We start from the raw sequence: 17,182 nt of genomic DNA on the forward strand, positions 1-17,182 counted from the left end.
TTGTAGACGATTGGGACACCATTCCACAGGCCACAATCAACAGCCTGATCAACTCTATGCGAAGGAGATGTCTGGTTTTCTGATCCACACCCCTACCGTTTACTTAAAAGGTATCTGTGACCAACAGATGCATATCTGTATTCCCAGTCATGTGAAATCCATAGATTAGGGCCTAATTAAATTATTTCAATTGACTGATTTCCTAATATGAACTGTAGTTCAGTAAAATATTTTAAATTTTTTGCGTTTATGTTGCGTTTATAAAGATCTGAATCTTTATATGGCTCTGTTTCAGTCATCATATAGAAGCCTTGTCATGATATTGAAACGTATTCTACCTGGGCATGCCAACAATGGCCTTACCACACCGCTGGATCCCACTTCTAACACCACTGTTGAATTCAGGGGATGACCAACAGTGATTGTTCTTATCGCTAAAATGCTGAACATGTTTGCTAATACAACATTTCAGCCAGCAATGACCTTTTCTGTTTTCATGTGGGTTTTCACACGTTATCAGATACCACTGTGATATATCATTGTGTACTGGGGGTATTAACTGTTTCCATAGGAAAATGGGAGCTTGTTTTAGAACTTTTTATTTGGAGCTTAACATAAATCTAACCAGAGGAAGGGTTTGAGGTTAATAGGTTTTAGAAAAGCTATGAAAACAACATTAAATACACTCAAGAGACACTATGTTCACAATACACTAGAAATAGACAATGTACAACCACAGAAAACATACATAGGCACAAATTTGCCTTAGACAGTCTTCAAGTCTGCTAGCTTCCCCTATTCTACAAACACATACATTTTCTAGAGACAAACATAGTATTTAATGCACACCTTTCACATAGTCTTCTATGGGACCATAAAACTTAGAGGGATTCATGTTGGGTTCCCCACATATATCACAGACGGTAAAATAACACACCTTCAGGCACTGTAACTGAGCGAATCTGATTCACTATTGCAGGTATGGATTTTTCTGTTGATAAGACTCTAGTCGTCCTGCTTTAGCAGTATTTGACCATTGGAGATATGTTAGCACCTTGGGAGGACTGAGTGTGTGTATGTATAACACATGAACTTGTATCACTTTCCTCCAGTTGTAGCGATTTATAGCATCTAGTTGAGATTTGTGTTTTTTTTCCTGTACTGATCCATGGCCATGTAGCTTCTGAGGAAGTCTTCAAACTGTGGGACGGCATACTCGGGGGCAGCATCCTGCTGCGCTGGCTCATCCTTGGGCTCCTTGGCCGCTGGTTCCGCTGCGGCGGAGGCATCCTCAGAACGACGCAGGCGGCAGTTGTAGTCGTACTCGGGGTCACAGTCAGGATCGGGCAGGATCACGCCACTCTTGGGCTTGTCGGCATCAGCGGTGAGGGGAGAAGGGGCAGACATTCCATTGCAGGTAAAGTCATAGGGGTGGCATTGAGGTGCGACGGGGGCGTTGGGTTCATCACTGGCCTCCAAGGGTGTGCAGCCCTTATCGTAGTGCACGTAGCAGTCATGGCCCTCCTTGGTCTTCCCAAGGACGCCCAGGCGGGAGTGGATCTGGTACTGGGGCAGCATTGGGGGAGCCTTACGGAGGGCAGCGGCGGCACCTAGCAGGCAGAATGGGTCGTAGCGCGGGTCACACGCCAGAGGGCCGGGCGCCGGCTTGTCTTTGGGTGTATACTCCGGGACGGGCTTGGTGAGGCCGGCCAACTTGGTGGCGATGAGAGGGTTGCAGCCCTTGTCGAAGAGGGGGTTGCATTGCTGCTCCTTGGGGGCTTCCTTGGCAGCGGGAGATGGGGCCGCTATTCTAGCCATGCACAGGGGATCGGTGGCCGGGTCGCAGGTGGGGTACATGTGGTAGAAGCTGGAGGGGGCCTTTTTCACCATCTTTGGCCGGCAGTAGGGGTCCTCGGTGGGATCGCAGCCCAGGGCGGCGTAGGATGAAGCGGGTCCAGGAGCGGGCCTATAGCCATAAGCGGCACGCAAGTGGTACTGCAGACACTCGGTGTCGTCGGGGTTGCAGATGCGCAGCAGCTCCGTCTTCTGCTCTGCGGTGAGGAAGGGCTCCAGGACTGGGGCATAGTAGTAGAACCCTGTGGGGGTCTTCTGAGGGTGCGGCAGGTGGGGGGTCAGGACAGGCACTGGGGCGGCCTTGACCGGGGCTGGGGCGGCAATCTTAGGGATCATGGGGAAGGGGCAGTAGGGGTCGATATAAGGGTTGCATACTTTGACTGTGGCAGTCTTGACAGGCACGGGCATCACCACCTTGGCCTTGGGCTTGCTGGTGGACTCGGCAATGCACTCTGGGTCGTCGGAGTCGGCGCAAATCTTGTAGATAGCACTGAGGTGGGTGAGGTAATGGTTGAAGGTGGGACCCTCCTCGGAACGGTGCTTGTTCTGCAGGTAGGTCATGTACATCTTGTCCAGATGCTCTATCTATAAGGTGAAGACAGGGGAAAGACAAGACTCCCATCAGATCCAGACCTTGGTTCAAATGGTATGTTTGATTGAGCTTGCCTGGAATGCCAGATGGTTGAAGTTCACTTTTTTGACTATTACATTGTGCAAGGAAAGCTCAATCAAGACTGTTAATACGGACCAATGAAGATGGTACGGGAGGCAGGTGCCGTACAAAGTGCCGCTTTATCTACAAGTGAACGCATTTAAGTGTATGTGCAGGATGAGTATAAAAGGTAAGTGTCAAATCAAAAGTACATTCACTAAAAACAAAAAGTATTGTGGAATGTTTGCCACTCACCCCTTCCTGGTTACCAGTATCCATGAAGAATTTGTACCATCCCCAGAAGTCAGGAAGACGCTTGAGGACAGGAATGGGAACGGTAAGACTCCTCTTGCTGCGGACATCACTGGATAATGCAGATGCTGGAACAAGAGAGAGAAAGACAGCACATATTAAGAAGAGAATTCGGACTCAAAAAGTGCCATATTAGAGTAAAGAAACACCAGTACACCAGTACACAAGTATGTGTGAGTACATGACTATTTGTGTATGTACTGTAATGATGTGTGTACTTGCATATAAATATCACAGTAAGTGAGTTTGCTGCTAATGTCTGAAAATATTTTGATATGACATACTGTCCAGTAGTATGTATGCTAATATCCATGTTCCCCATGTTGTCCCCTACAAACCAGTCCCCTTCACTCACTCACCCTCCTTCTTCGCATTCTGCCTCACCGGGCCGGCCCCCAGAAACTCTGTAAAACAACGGTAGGGACATGAGTCGACAGGAACCAGATGTTGTGTCCCCCAAATGAGGTAAAATGCTGGCTCGGCTAATCGACCCCTGGGAGTGCACGGCAGGAGACGGCCCTTAGAGGTAAAGCCCAGGCAGCATTTTTCCGATTAACCTAAACACACACGGCTGCAGGCACACATACGCACACACGCTAATGCATACATGTGCACAGACACATCACAACATACATACACATTCACACATACACACACCTATACACACCCTTCCAAATTAAATACATACCCCACCCACACACACACACACACACACACACACACACTCCAGTCACTTTGAACAGGATTGAAGGGCCTGAGTTTGTGTGCTTCCACTGGAAGTCAGTGGAAACGGTTAAACTACAAAGAGCATTGGGCCCAAAAGGCCCCCTTCACTCCATCCCACCCAATTAAACCTCAACTGTAAACTAAGATGTTTAGGAGTGGAACATGTTCCGATGTTCTTTACACCGTGTCTCTATATATTAAAAGCACCAGGGGTTTCCCTTCAGAAGTTTACGGCAGAAGGGAAAACGCCCCGTCAGGTAGTTCAGTTGTGGTGAGATGTCTGCGGTGCCTCACCTTTGCTAATGATGCTCAAGTGCAGCTCCAAGGCATCCGAGATGTACTATATGTATTTTTATGGTGGGGTTGTAAAAAAGTTCAGATATACATAAGAAGTTGTATGTTATGCCCCTATGGCTGGCAAGTTTTCATCTACAGTACATGCATTGGTTTTATCTAGTGTGTAGGAACAGCCCGTCATTTTAGTGACATTGAAAATAAATGACTGTGTACTAACATCCATTTGTGGTCTGAAATATAATCTACTGTACAACGCAGGCAACAGTAAAGTGACTGACATAAAGTGATCCATTTTTTTCTTTTAGTCAGACAATCAGTCAAGCTTGTCTTTCAGAAACAGTACAATAATATACAGAGCCATGATTGCATGGAAATCCGGTCTCCCACTTATAAAGCAATACCTCAGTGCAACGCCTCTCCTCCAACTTGACCTACTTGTTGTGTGTATTTACTGACATGTATGTGTAACTGATAGATGCACACACACGCACACTACATGTTAATGTTTTTAAATGTATGTCAATTGTAATATTTTTCATTATGTCGGACTACAGTGGATTTAAAAAGTCTACACACCCCTGTTAAAATGCCAGGTTTTTGTGTGTAAAATAATGAGACAAAGATAAATCATGTCAGAACTTTTTCCACCTTTAATGTGACCTATAACGTGAACAATTCAATTGAAAAACAAACTGAAATCTTTGAGGGGGAAAAATGTAAAATTAAAAACTCACAATAACCTGGTTGCATAAGTGTGCACACCCTTAAACTAATACTTTGTTGAAGCACCTTTTGATTTTATTACAGCACTCAGTCTTTTTGGGTAGGAGTCTATTAGCATGGGACATCTTGATGTGGCAATATTTACCCACTCTTCTTTGCAAAAGTGCTCCAAATCTGTCAGATTGCGAGGACATCTCCTGTGCACAGCCCTCTTCAGATCACCCCAGAGATGTTCAATTGGATTCAGGTCTGGGCTCTGGCTGGGCCATTCCAAAACGTTAATCTTCTTCTGGTGAAGCCATGCTTTCGTGGATTTGGATGTGTGCTTTGGGTCGTTGTCGTGCTGAAAGGTGAACTTCCTCTTCATCTTCAGCTTTCTAACGGACGCCTGAAGGTTTTGTGCCAAAATTGCTTGGTATTTGGAACTGTTCATAATTCCCTCCACCCTGACTAAGGCCCCGGTTCCAGCTGAAGAAAAACAGCCCCAAAGCATGATGCTGCCACCACCATGCTTCACTGTGGGTATGGTGTTCTTTGGGTGGTGTGCAGTGTTGTTTTTGCGCCAAACATACCTTTTGGAATTATGGCCAAAAAGTTCAACCTTGGTTTCATCAGACCATAACACATTTTCCCACGTGCTTTTGGGGGACTTGATGTTTGTTTTTGCAAATGTCAGCCGGGCTTGGATGTTTTTCATTGTAAGAAAAGGCTTCCGTCTTGCCACCCTACCCCATAGCCCATTCATATGAAGAATACGGGAGATTGTTGTCACATGTAGCACACAGCCAGTACTTGCCAGAAATTCCTGCAGTTCCTTTAATGTTGCTGTAGGCCTCTTGGAAGCCTCCCTGACCAGTTCTCTTCTCGTCTTTTCATACATTTTGGAGGGACGTCCAGTTCTTGGTAATGTCTCTGTTGTGCCATATTTTCTCCACTTGATGATGACTGTCTTCACTGTGTTCCATGGTATATGTAATGCTTTGGAAATTCTTTTGTACCCTTCTCCTGGCTGATATCTTTCAACAATGAGATCCCTCTGATGCTTTGGAAGCTTTCTGCGGACCATGGCTTTTGCTCTGAGATGCAACTAAGAAAATGTCAGGAAAATCCTACTAGAACAGCTGAACTTTATTTGTGATTAATCAGAGTCACTTTAAATGATGGTAGGTGTGTAATGACTTCTATTTAACATGAGTTTGAATGTGATTGGTTAATTCTGAACACAGCCACATCCCCAGTTATAAGAGGGTGTGCACACTTATGCAACCAGGTTATTATAAGGTTTTTATTTTTCATTTTTCCCCCTCGAAGATTTCAGTTTGTTTTTCAATTGAATTGTTCACATTATAGGTCACATTAACAGTAGAAAACGTTCTGACATGATTTATCTTTGTCTCATTCTTTTACATCACAAAAACCTGGCATTTTAACAGGGGTGTGTAGACTTTTTATATCCACTGTAGCTGTTGCCATTGGCGTTGGCTAATGGGGATCCTAATAAAATCAAATGAAAACAGAAAGTGCTAGAGCACAGTCTCACTCACCTGGCAATAACACTACAATAATTCCGGTGTATATGAGGGAAAACATTAGTCTTCCTGTCCGTGCCATTTTCTACTTTATCTGTTTCCTGAGGGCAAAGTTGGGAATATTCAGTCTTTATAAGGAACAATTGAGAGGGTGGAAGTTGTTCCTGACCATGCTAAAATTGGTGAAACTTTATACACATTTTCATGAATAAGCATTAAAGAACTTAATAAATGAATATTTCCTAATTTGTGAACCTTTATAAACATGTATAAGCATTTAAGCGTTACAATTCATTTATAACATCATATATGCAATTTATATTAAACATTTCTACAAAGATTTATAAGCATTTATTATGGCTTATTAAAAAGTTATTATAAAATGTAGCAATGTTGTTCTCCTTTCAGCACGTCCTGCACCATTTAACAATGATTTGCAAGTACCGAACGGCTCCCCTACCGCACCAAATGTCTGCTTGTGTACGGTCATGTAAATTCATAAACTTGTTTATTCAGGCCCAAGTAGTGGTCCTGTCAAGGGTCAATAATTAAATCTATCATTTTAATTTAGTTGTTCTATCAAGGTTGAACGTTGACGACAGCTGAACTCGGAGCATTGCACTAATCATAGAGTACCAAAGGCCAGTAACTTCTCAACGAGGTCAGACTAGACCACAGTTTCTCTTATTTTTAAAGTTTTCAAAGGATTTGAAACTTAGAACATGTAAATGTACTGATATCCTATGTACTCCAGCTATTAGCTTTACCACTGATGGAGGGATTGACTTGACAGAATACAACTTTACTTATTTATCTGTCATAATGAAAATCCATATTCAGCTTTCCTCCCAAACCAACAACTGAATCATTGAAGATTCTCAACAGTAAACTCTACCTGTTGTTACCGACTGACACTAACATATCATACAAATAACTTGGTACAAAATAAGCCTAGCTTTAACCACGGTGATGTAAACCATTTAGATGAAGTGTATATAAAGTATACATTAGCATACATTACACATTTATAAGCACATCATTGTGTCACACCATAAGCTTTGTAATCCATGACTTACCTGTTGTTCAACTGAAGTTCTGCCCTCCTGGGACGGCCTCAAGGAGCCAGTGGCTCTCTGGGTTGATTGGTTTAGTGGGTGTAGCTAACCGAGCTGTGTGTACACCCTACCTCTCTGCTCCCCTGTATGGGAGAGGAGCGCAGGGTAACATTTTTAAAGAGCCTCTTGATCATTAAAAACAAAAGGCATGTCGTACGGCTCGAGCATGCTGTTACGCACCCCAGGATTGGCTCTTTCACCGCTGGCTGACTGACCAATAGGGGGCCTGTAATTAACCGCACTGAACAGCAAGACCCCTAGATAAAAAAACGGATTAACGGGGTGTAATTTTGATGTATAGCTTATTTACTGACACCGATTTGGAATTTAGGGTTAGGATGGGGGGCATCTGGATTGCTCCCAATAACAATCAACCAACAATGTCTTTGGATAGAATGGCCATTATTATGGATCTTGGAGCTGATTCGGGCAGCATGGTTCTCTCAGTAAACCCTAAAACCAGTAAACCTATCTCTGTGTTGAGTCTGGAATAATAGAACGTAAAGGTCCCTCACTCAGCCTTACATCTAGCATACTTTCTACTATGTGCTGTGTCTCCAGCAGGTTTGTAGAGACAGCCCTAGTCATTAGCCAGTCCTATATATTCCACTACACCATCTTTCCTCTTACACTGTATATCCTGGAAACACTAATGAAGACGGCGACTGCTGTCCAAGTAGAGGCCTTTATTAGCACACTGCCAACTCAGCTCTGACTGGTGCCTGGAAAAATGCCACGTAGAACCAGCTCAGTTCCACTGGTCTCATTGGAATCAACTTGAAAGGCTTTATGAAGCCTATAATGACCCTACAGAAGGCCTTCGTAGATGCTCCATAAACCATTCATGAGCAAATGTTTTTCTACATAGAGTGTGTAAAAAGGGCTATTCCACATTTGCATAGTAAATAGTATAGAATATGGATAATCAGCTAAGTGAAAACATTACATGCTCAATATTCCCCTAAAGGATGCATTTTACATAGGTCAATGAACCAGTTGCCTTGAAAATAACTATAAGTTAATAGTACCATAATATAAATATGTCAACGTTTTATATTCTTGGAAAATTCATGGCAAGTGATATGTGTGCAAAGCCCATAAAGCGGTTTCATACCACTTGTGGAGAAAAAAAAAATCATAAAAAAACAGACCCTTGCTGTAAAAATGATGAGGCCCTACCTCCAATTTCATGTACAGTAAGCAGTTTTTCATCTGTGTTCTCTTGCATGTCCGTATGTTGAACTACATACCACCAACAGGAGAGGAATACATGCATTGGGGTGTAGTCAATGAAGTGAAACATTCTGAAATGTGCAGCTAGAAATGTAATGAATAGAGGCGTCATGATTATCTAGGCTACATTGCAGACAATCATCTGTTCTACACAATACATTGAATGTTCTATAATGTCCTGTGTTCTGCACCCTCCTGAACAGACCCATCGTCATCCACACTTGATTAAAAAAAGTATATTTGTGGACAGGAAAACGGTTCATTCTAAGGTGTCCTATGCAATAAATCACAGTACAGTACGAGCACTCCATCACTCCTTATTGGTCAAATAGCCCTTACACATCCTGGAGGTGTGTTGGGTCATTGTCCTGTTGAAAAACAAATGATAGTCCCACTAAGCGCAAACCAGATGGGATGGCGTATCGCAACAGAATGGGTCTTCCTTTCCTGTGGCCGTCCTCATGATAGCCAGTTTCATCATAGCGCTTGATGGTTTTTGCGGCTGCACTTGAAGAAACTTTTGAAGTTCTTGAAATTTTCCGCATTGACTGACATTCTTGTCTTAAAGTAATGATGGACTGTAGTTTCTCTTTGCTTATTTGAGCTGTTCTTGCCATAATATGGACGTGGTCTTTTACCAAATAGGGCTATCTTCTGTATGTCACCCCTGCCTTGTCACAACACAACTGATTGGCTCAAACGCATTAAGAAGGAAACAAATTCCCCAAATGAACTTTTAACAAGGCACACCTGTTAATTGAAACGCATTCCAGGCGACTACCTCATGAAGCTGGTTGAGAGAATGCCAAGAGTGTGCAAAGTTGTCATCAAGGCAAAGAAGAATCTCAAATATAAAATATATTTAGATTTGTTTAACACTTTTTAGTTACTACATGATTCCATATGTGTTATTTTATAGGTTGATGTCTTCACTATTATTCTACAATGTAGAATTTTTTTTTTTTAAATCAAAAAAATCTTGAATGAGTAGGTGTGTCCAAACTTTTGACTCGTACTGTGTGTGTGTGTATATATATATACACACACATACAGTACATACATACATACATACATACATACATACATACATACATACATACATACATACATACATACATACATACATACATACATACATACATACATACAGTCAGTCAAGTCTAAAAGGATTGGCACACTTGAAAAAGATTAGCAAAAAATACTATACAATAAATACAAACACTGAGCTATAGTGTATGCTAAAAAAAGTTAACTATATTATTTTATACTAATACAATTTTAAAAAATCTAGATTTTTACTTAACAAGTAATACCTTTTTTCTCTCAAAAAGATAGGGGTCATATGCAGAAAAGAACCCTATACCTATTGTAAACTATGGTGGTGGATCTTTGAAGTTCATGGGATATGTTGCTTCCACTGGTTCTGGGGCCCTTGTTAAGGTCAGTGGCATCATAAACTTTACCCAGTATCAGGACATTTTAGCCAAGAACCTGGTTGCCATGGAAACCCATTTCAGCTCCCAACAAACAGTTATTGTACTGACGTTGCTTCCAGAGGCAGTTTGGAACTCGGTAGTGAGTGTTGCAACCAGACGATTTTTACGCACTTCAGCACAGGCTGTCCCGTTCTGTGAGCTGAGCCATCGTTGCTCCTAGAGGTTTCCACTTCACAATAACAACACTTACAGTTGACTGGGGCAGCTCTAGCAGGGAAGAAATTTGACAAACTGACTTGTTGGAAAGGTGGCATTCTATGACGGTGCCATGTTGAAAGTCACTGAGCTCTTCAGTAAGGCCATTCTACTGCCAATGTTTGTAAATGGAGATTGCATGGCTGTGTGCTTGATTTTATACACCTGTCAGCAATGAGTGTGGCTGAAGTAGCCGAATCCACTAATTTGAAGGGGTGTCCACATACTTCTGTATATATAGCGTATTATACACATTTTTCTCCATAACATTGATGTAAACTCCGGAGACCAAAATCACATCGGGTTATCCATCTAAATCTACTATATGCATCCATCAAGCCCCACTGTGCCCATATACACTATAAGCTATTATTAACAGACTTATTTGTGTCATTACAAATAATTTAAGTGATTCTTTGCGGAGCCCCATTCATCATCTGCCATCTGCAGTATGTTTTAGGGGGGACTGCATCCAAGTCTCAGGGATCATCTCATATATAATTAAGCTCTAAATTCCCAACGAACAGGTGTTCTGAGAGAGACAGTAATTTACAACCCAGCATGGAAGTCCATTGAAGCTACATGAGCATGACAGCAACTCATAATTTTAACATTCCAACATATAGTAGAATGCCTGGAATTTTTTACAAATCTTGCAACATCTGGTGCCAGCAGTAGCAACGAAAACAAAAACTAGAACTAGCACCCCTATTTGGCTGAATGGAAATTATATGTCATTAGAGCTGAAATAGCTAGTTTGCCAGATAGTCCCAAAAAATGAAGGAATTTTTTTTACATGTACAGTACAGTATATTTGCTCATCCACTTGTTTATTCAATCAACTTATTCACAAATTCTACAAAAATAAATACATACATAATCTTCCTCACTGGATATCATCGTCATCAAAAAGGTCTTCAAAATCTGTGGAGAAAAAAAAACAAATACATTTAGAAGAATCCGGTTTATATCGAATTGACACAAATGATCAGTTCTAACAGGCATTTTCTCAGAGAGTAGTGGGTCAGAGAAGTGCACCCTGGTAAAAAGTGAAGGACATTCTTGGATGTTTGTGAGGTCAGAGGTTGATCGTATAGCTCTGTACAAACATGCATAGGCTCAAATAATACAAACATTATCTGACATGGTTTGTGTATGTGTGCCATTCAGAGGGTGAATGGGAAAGACAAAAGATTTAAGTGCCTTTGAATGGGGTATGGTAGTAGGTGCCAGGCGCACAGGTTTGAGTGTGTCAATAACTGCAACGCTGCTGGGTTTTTCATGCTCAACAGTTTCCCTTGTGCATTTTTATTTAACCTTTATTTAACTACAAAGAATATCTAGTTAACAGAAGAAAAGAAAGAGAAAATCAGGACAGAAGAAAAAGGATATCAAAGTGAAACAGTTCTCTAAAGACACAAGAGACAATAATACAAGAAACAACACTTCTGTAGCTTGTCAACTATGTGTCTGTCTATCCCTGTTCTCTCCCCTCTGCACAGGCCATACAAACGCTTCACACCGCGTGGCCGCTGCCACTCTAACCTGGTGGTCCCAGTGCGCACAACCCACGTGGAGTTCCAGGTCTCCGGCAGCCTCTGGAACTGCCGGTCTGCGGCCAACAAGGCTGAGTTCATCTCAGCCTATGCTACCCTCCAGTCCCTAGACTTCCTGGCGCTGACGGAAACATGGATTACCACAGATAACACTGCTACTCCTACTGCTCTCTCCTCGTCTGCCCACGTATTCTCGCATACCCCTAGAGCATTGAGCCAGCGGGGTGGTGGCACTGGAATCCTCATCTCTCCCAAGTGGACATTCTCTCTTTCTCCCCTGACCCATCTGTCTATCTCCTCATTTGAATTCCATGCTGTCACAGTTACCAGCCCTTTCAAGCTTAACATCCTTATCATTTATCGCCCTCCAGGTTCCCTTGGAGAGTTCATCAATGAGCTTGACGCCTTGATAAGTTCCTTTCCTGAGGATGGCTCACCTCTCACAGTTCTGGGTGACTTTAACCTCCCCACGTCTACCTTTGACTCATTCCTCTCTGCCTCCTTCTTTCCACTCCTCTCCTCTTTTGACCTCACCCTCTCACCTTCCCCCCCTACTCACAAGGCAGGCAATACGCTTGACCTCATCTTTACTAGATGCTGTTCTTCCACTAATCTCATTGCAACTCCCCTCCAAATCTCCGACCACTGCCTTGTATCCTTTTCCCTCTCGCTCTCATCCAACACTTCTCACTCTGCCCCTACTCGGATGGTATTGCGCCGTCCCAACCTTCGCTCTCTCTCTCCCGCTACTCTCTCCTCTTCCATCCTATCATCTCTTCCCTCTGCTCAAACCTTCTCCAACCTATCTCCTGATTCTGCCTCCTCAACCCTCCTCTCCTCCCTTTCTGCATCCTTTGATTTTCTCTGTCCCCTATCCTCCAGGCCGGCTCGGTTCTCCCCTCCTGCTCCGTGGCTCGACGACTCACTGCGAGCTCACAGAACAGGGCTCCGGGCAGCCGAGCAGAAATGGAGGAAAACTCGCCTCCCTGCGGACCTGGCATCCTTTCACTCCCTCCTCTCTACACTCTCCTCTTCTGTCTCTGCTGCTAAAGCCACTTTCTACCACTCTAAATTCCAAGCATCTGCCTCTAACCCTAGGAAGCTCTTTGCTACCTTCTCCTCCCTCCTGAATCCTCCTCCCCCTCCCCCCCCCTCCTCCCTCTCTGCGGATGACTTCGTCAACCATTTTGAAAAGAAGGTTGACAATATCCGATCCTCGTTTGCTAAGTCAAACGACACCGCTGGTCCTGCTCACACTGCCCTACCCTGTGCTTTGACCTCTTTCTCCCCACTCTCTCCAGATGAAATCTCGCGTCTTGTGACGGCCGGCCGCCCAACAACCTGCCCACTTGACCCTATCCCCTCCTCTCTTCTCCAGACCATTTCCGGAGATCTTCTCCCCTACCTCACCTCGCTCATCAACTCATCCTTGACCGCTGGCTACGTCCCTTCCGTCTTCAAGAGAGCGAGAGTTGCACCCCTTCTGAAAAAACCTACACTCGATCCCTCCCATGTCAACAACTACAGACCAGTATCCCTTCTTTCTTTTCTCTCCAAAACTCTTAAACGTGCCGTCCTTGGTCAGCTCTCCTGCTATCTCTCTCAATGACCTTCTTGATCCTAATCAGTCAGGTTTCAAGACTGGGCATTCAACTGAGACTGCTCTTCTCTGTGTCACGGAGGCTCTCCGCACTGCTAAAGCTAACTCTCTCTCCTCTGCTCTCATCCTTCTAGACCTATCTGCTGCCTTTGATACTGTGAACCATCAGATCCTCCTCTCCACCCTCTCCGAGTTGGACATCTCCGGCGCGGCCCACGCTTGGATTGCGTCCTACCTGACAGGTCGCTCCTACCAGGTGGCGTGGCGAGAATCTGTCTCCGCACCACGCGCTCTCACCACTGGTGTCCCCCAGGGCTCTGTTCTAGGCCCTCTCCTATTCTCGCTATACACCAAGTCACTTGGCTCTGTCATATCCTCACATGGTCTCTCCTATCATTGCTATGCAGACGACACACAATTAATCTTCTCCTTTCCCCCTTCTGATAACCAGGCGGCGAATCGCATCTCTGCATGTCTGGCAGACATATCAGTGTGGATGACGGATCACCACCTCAAGCTGAACCTCGGCAAGACGGAGCTGCTCTTCCTCCCGGGGAAGGACTGCCCGTTCCATGATCTCGCCATCACGGTTGACAACTCCCTTGTGTCCTCCTCCCAGAGTGCTAAGAACCTTGGCGTGATCCTGGACAACACCCTGTCGTTCTCCACTAACATCAAGGCGGTGACCCGATCCTGTAGGTTCATGCTCTACAACATTCGCAGAGTACGACCCTGCCTCACACAGGAAGCGACGCAGGTCCTAATCCAGGCACTTGTCATCTCCCGTCTGGATTACTGCAACTCGCTGTTGGCTGGGCTCCCTGCCTGTGCCATTAAACCCCTACAACTCATCCAGAACGCCGCAGCCCGTCTGGTGTTCAACCTTCCCAAGTTCTCTCACGTCACCCCGCTCCTCCGCTCTCTCCACTGGCTTCCAGTTGAAGCTCGCATCCGCTACAAGACCATGGTGCTTGCCTACGGAGCTGTGAGGGGAACGGCACCTCCGTACCTTCAGGCTCTGATCAGGCCCTACACCCAAACAAGGGCACTGCGTTCATCCACCTCTGGCCTGCTGGCCCCCCTACCTCTGAGGAAGCACGGTTCCCGCTCAGCCCAGTCCAAACTGTTCGCTGCTCTGGCACCCCAATGGTGGAACAAGCTCCCTCACGACGCCAGGACAGCGGAGTCAATCACTACCTTCCGGAGACACCTGAAACCCCACCTCTTTAAGGAATACCTGGGATAGGATAAAGTAATCCTTCTTACCCCCCCTCCCCCCTTAAAAGATTTAGATGCACTATTGTAAAGTGGTTGTTCCACTGGATATCATAAGGTGAATGCACCAATTTGTAAGTCGCTCTGGATAAGAGCGTCTGCTAAATGACTTAAATGTAAATGTAACTAGGCAAATCAATTAAGAACAAATTCTTATTTACAATGACGGCCTACCCTGGCCAAACCCCAGACAACACTGGGCCAATTGTGCACCGCCCTATGGGACTCCCAATCACAGCCGGATGTGATACAGCCTGGATTCAAACCAGGGACTGTAGTGACATCTCTTGCACTGAGATGCAGTGTCTTAGACCGCTGCGTCACTCGGGAGCCCTATCAAGAATGGTCCACCACCCCAAGGACATCCAGCCAACTTGAAACAACTCTGGGAGGCATTGGAGTCAACATGGGCAGGTATCCATATGGAGTCCATGCCCCAACGAACTGAGGCTTTTCTGAAGCCTTCTGCAACCATAAGACCCAATAATAATTACATTATTTTATCAAAACAGTTTAACCTTCTTTTTTGCAATAATCACTGATATGGCTTTCAAGTCTGTCTATGAAAATGCAATTTTTGTTACAAATTTAACTAGAACCATGCATAATGCACATTCACTAATAATGACGAACTTCTTGTAGCAGATATAGAAAATTAACACAGGTCTCATAATCTCTCAAACACAAGCCCACGTGCTAGTGAGTAGCCAGCTAATCTTTATATTTCAAAGCTTAGCCAACTTGGATATATTTGCTTGGTAAGAAGCTAGAATAGTTGAATTGTTATGAACACACCCTTCTGTCCATCTCCAAAAGTTTGAACAGCATGCCAGCCCGTCCACTTTGTACAGATGTTGAAATCAAGTGGCCTACCTTATTTCTCAGAATGAGAATGAGTTGCCAATTCCTCATATAATTGTGTTTTATGTTTATTGCACATTTATAAAACAGACTAGACAGCTAGTAGTATAACAGTCTTTGGCTAAAATGCTGCTAGCTGTACGTGGAATCACAATATGAAAAACTACACACTAATCACACTACAAACTGAGCATACATTTTCTAGAATCAATGTCCATCGATACCGTTTTAGTAGTGTCTGCTCTGCGCGCAATTTGAGGAGTTGAGACACAAAAAGGGTATTGTTAGAAAGGTGAACTTATCCTCTTATTCGGTGTCCATATGACCGATTCTGTTGGACCAAGCCTCGAATGCAAACAGCGAGTTGAAACCGCTTGTCAGATAGGAAAAAGCAATCTCTCATCTTTGTTGTTGTAAGTGGCAGGGGCTTGGTGTGTGTATGTAAATGGAAAGGTGCACACAATCAGAGAGGAAGAGGCCAAGCAAGAGGTTTCACTCACCAAAATAAGCCCAATGCCTTTTTCTATGGGCTTATTTGAACCTAAGCTTGTCGCCTGCCTTTCCGCCTTTTGGACAACGACTCCCATTGTTAGGGCTGAGACATGAGCATCACGTCATTTTATACAAACCATTGACACTGCACAGAAGGGTTGAAGGAGACAAGACCAAAAAGACAACATAACAACAAGCGGACCAAAACATAAAAAATAAATACAATTAAAATATTCTTGTGATACAGGAATTTGAAATATCACACTAAAACATTCATTTGAAATAACGCAAAATGTTACTTGAAGATTGCAGATTTCACTTTGAACAAATGGTACTTGACATCTCAATAAAAAATATTAATCAAAACCAGACGATGAACTGATGTGTTTGTGCATGCCGTCATGTCTAAAGTATGCAGACTGGATGGGCGTGTTTGTCTCCCAACCTGTCATTGTCCGAAGTCAATCCCCTAAAAGCAGTCATCAAAAACCATACTTTGGCTATATTATAAAGTTAAAGACACAAACAACCCAACAGGAAAACAATACATTCAGCCAAATTAATAACTTTACCAAACATAACTGTACCTGGGTTCCATGACAGGCAGTTAAAATAGGCAATTATCTAAATCATGTACCACATGGTCATAGGGAGGCATCTTTCAGGGACATATCTTTTTATTTTAGGACTACATTGAGTGGCAGGTAGCCTAGTGGTTAGAGTGATGGGCCAGTAACCAAAAGGTTGCTAGATCGAATTTCTGAACTGACAAGGTAAAACTCTGTTGTTCTACCCCTGAGCAAGGCAATAAGAATTTGTTCTTAACTGACTTGCCTAGTTAAATAAAAAAAATTGAGACACAGTATGTTCATCCTTACAAACATTAGAAAAAGTTTCAATGCAAACTCAAAATCTGCATCAGCCAATTCAAATCATTGATGTAGTTGCATGTGCTACATGTTAGCTGTTCCCGTGCTCAACCGTTTTACACACATCCATGTGCTTTTACAGAAAAAGGAGGTCTATACAATGTTGAAGTTTATCATAAAAAAAGTTGAAGAGACTTATGGTCTTGTCAAATATCTGTCATGTACCCCTATAACCATCATTGCCAGGTGGCGAATGTCGCTTGACTGTGGCTGTTGACTGAGGCGGTTGTTAAGAAAAAAACGGTTCACTGCTGGTCCTTGATACTCGATTCAAATAACGCATGTGTGATGAAGTGGATGATTATAATAATGCATATAAAACGTTGAGTAGCCTACA

At 43.7% G+C, this 17,182-nt stretch overlaps 1 protein-coding gene across 1 annotated transcript; it reads right to left on the bottom strand.

The window, feature by feature from the left end:
• Positions 1 to 583: 583 nt before the first annotated feature.
• On the bottom strand, positions 584 to 7,471 carry and2 (actinodin2). Its single transcript, XM_029704118.1, has 5 exons — positions 7,170 to 7,471; positions 6,109 to 6,194; positions 3,178 to 3,222; positions 2,762 to 2,886; positions 584 to 2,439 (listed from the first exon to the last, which is right to left on the bottom strand). The coding sequence occupies exons 2-5, from the start codon at positions 6,173 to 6,175 to the stop codon at positions 1,132 to 1,134; spliced, it is 1,545 nt and encodes a 514-aa protein (XP_029559978.1). The 5' UTR covers positions 6,176 to 6,194; positions 7,170 to 7,471; the 3' UTR covers positions 584 to 1,131.
• Positions 7,472 to 17,182: the final 9,711 nt, after the last annotated feature.

Source organism: Salmo trutta, chromosome 21, assembly GCF_901001165.1.
Source record: "Salmo trutta chromosome 21, fSalTru1.1, whole genome shotgun sequence".
Taxonomy (NCBI): Eukaryota; Metazoa; Chordata; class Actinopteri; order Salmoniformes; family Salmonidae; genus Salmo; species Salmo trutta.

Excerpts from the sequence above, each read along its gene's own strand:
- and2 (XM_029704118.1), bottom strand. The coding sequence starts at position 6,175 with ATGGCACGGACAGGAAGACTAATGTTTTCCCTCATATACACCGGAATT. Across the intron at positions 2,887-3,177 it reads GCAGAATGCGAAGAAGGAGG|CATCTGCATTATCCAGTGAT; the intron begins GTGAGTGAGTGA and ends CTCTTGTTCCAG. Across the intron at positions 2,440-2,761 it reads ATACTGGTAACCAGGAAGGG|ATAGAGCATCTGGACAAGAT; the intron begins GTGAGTGGCAAA and ends TTCACCTTATAG.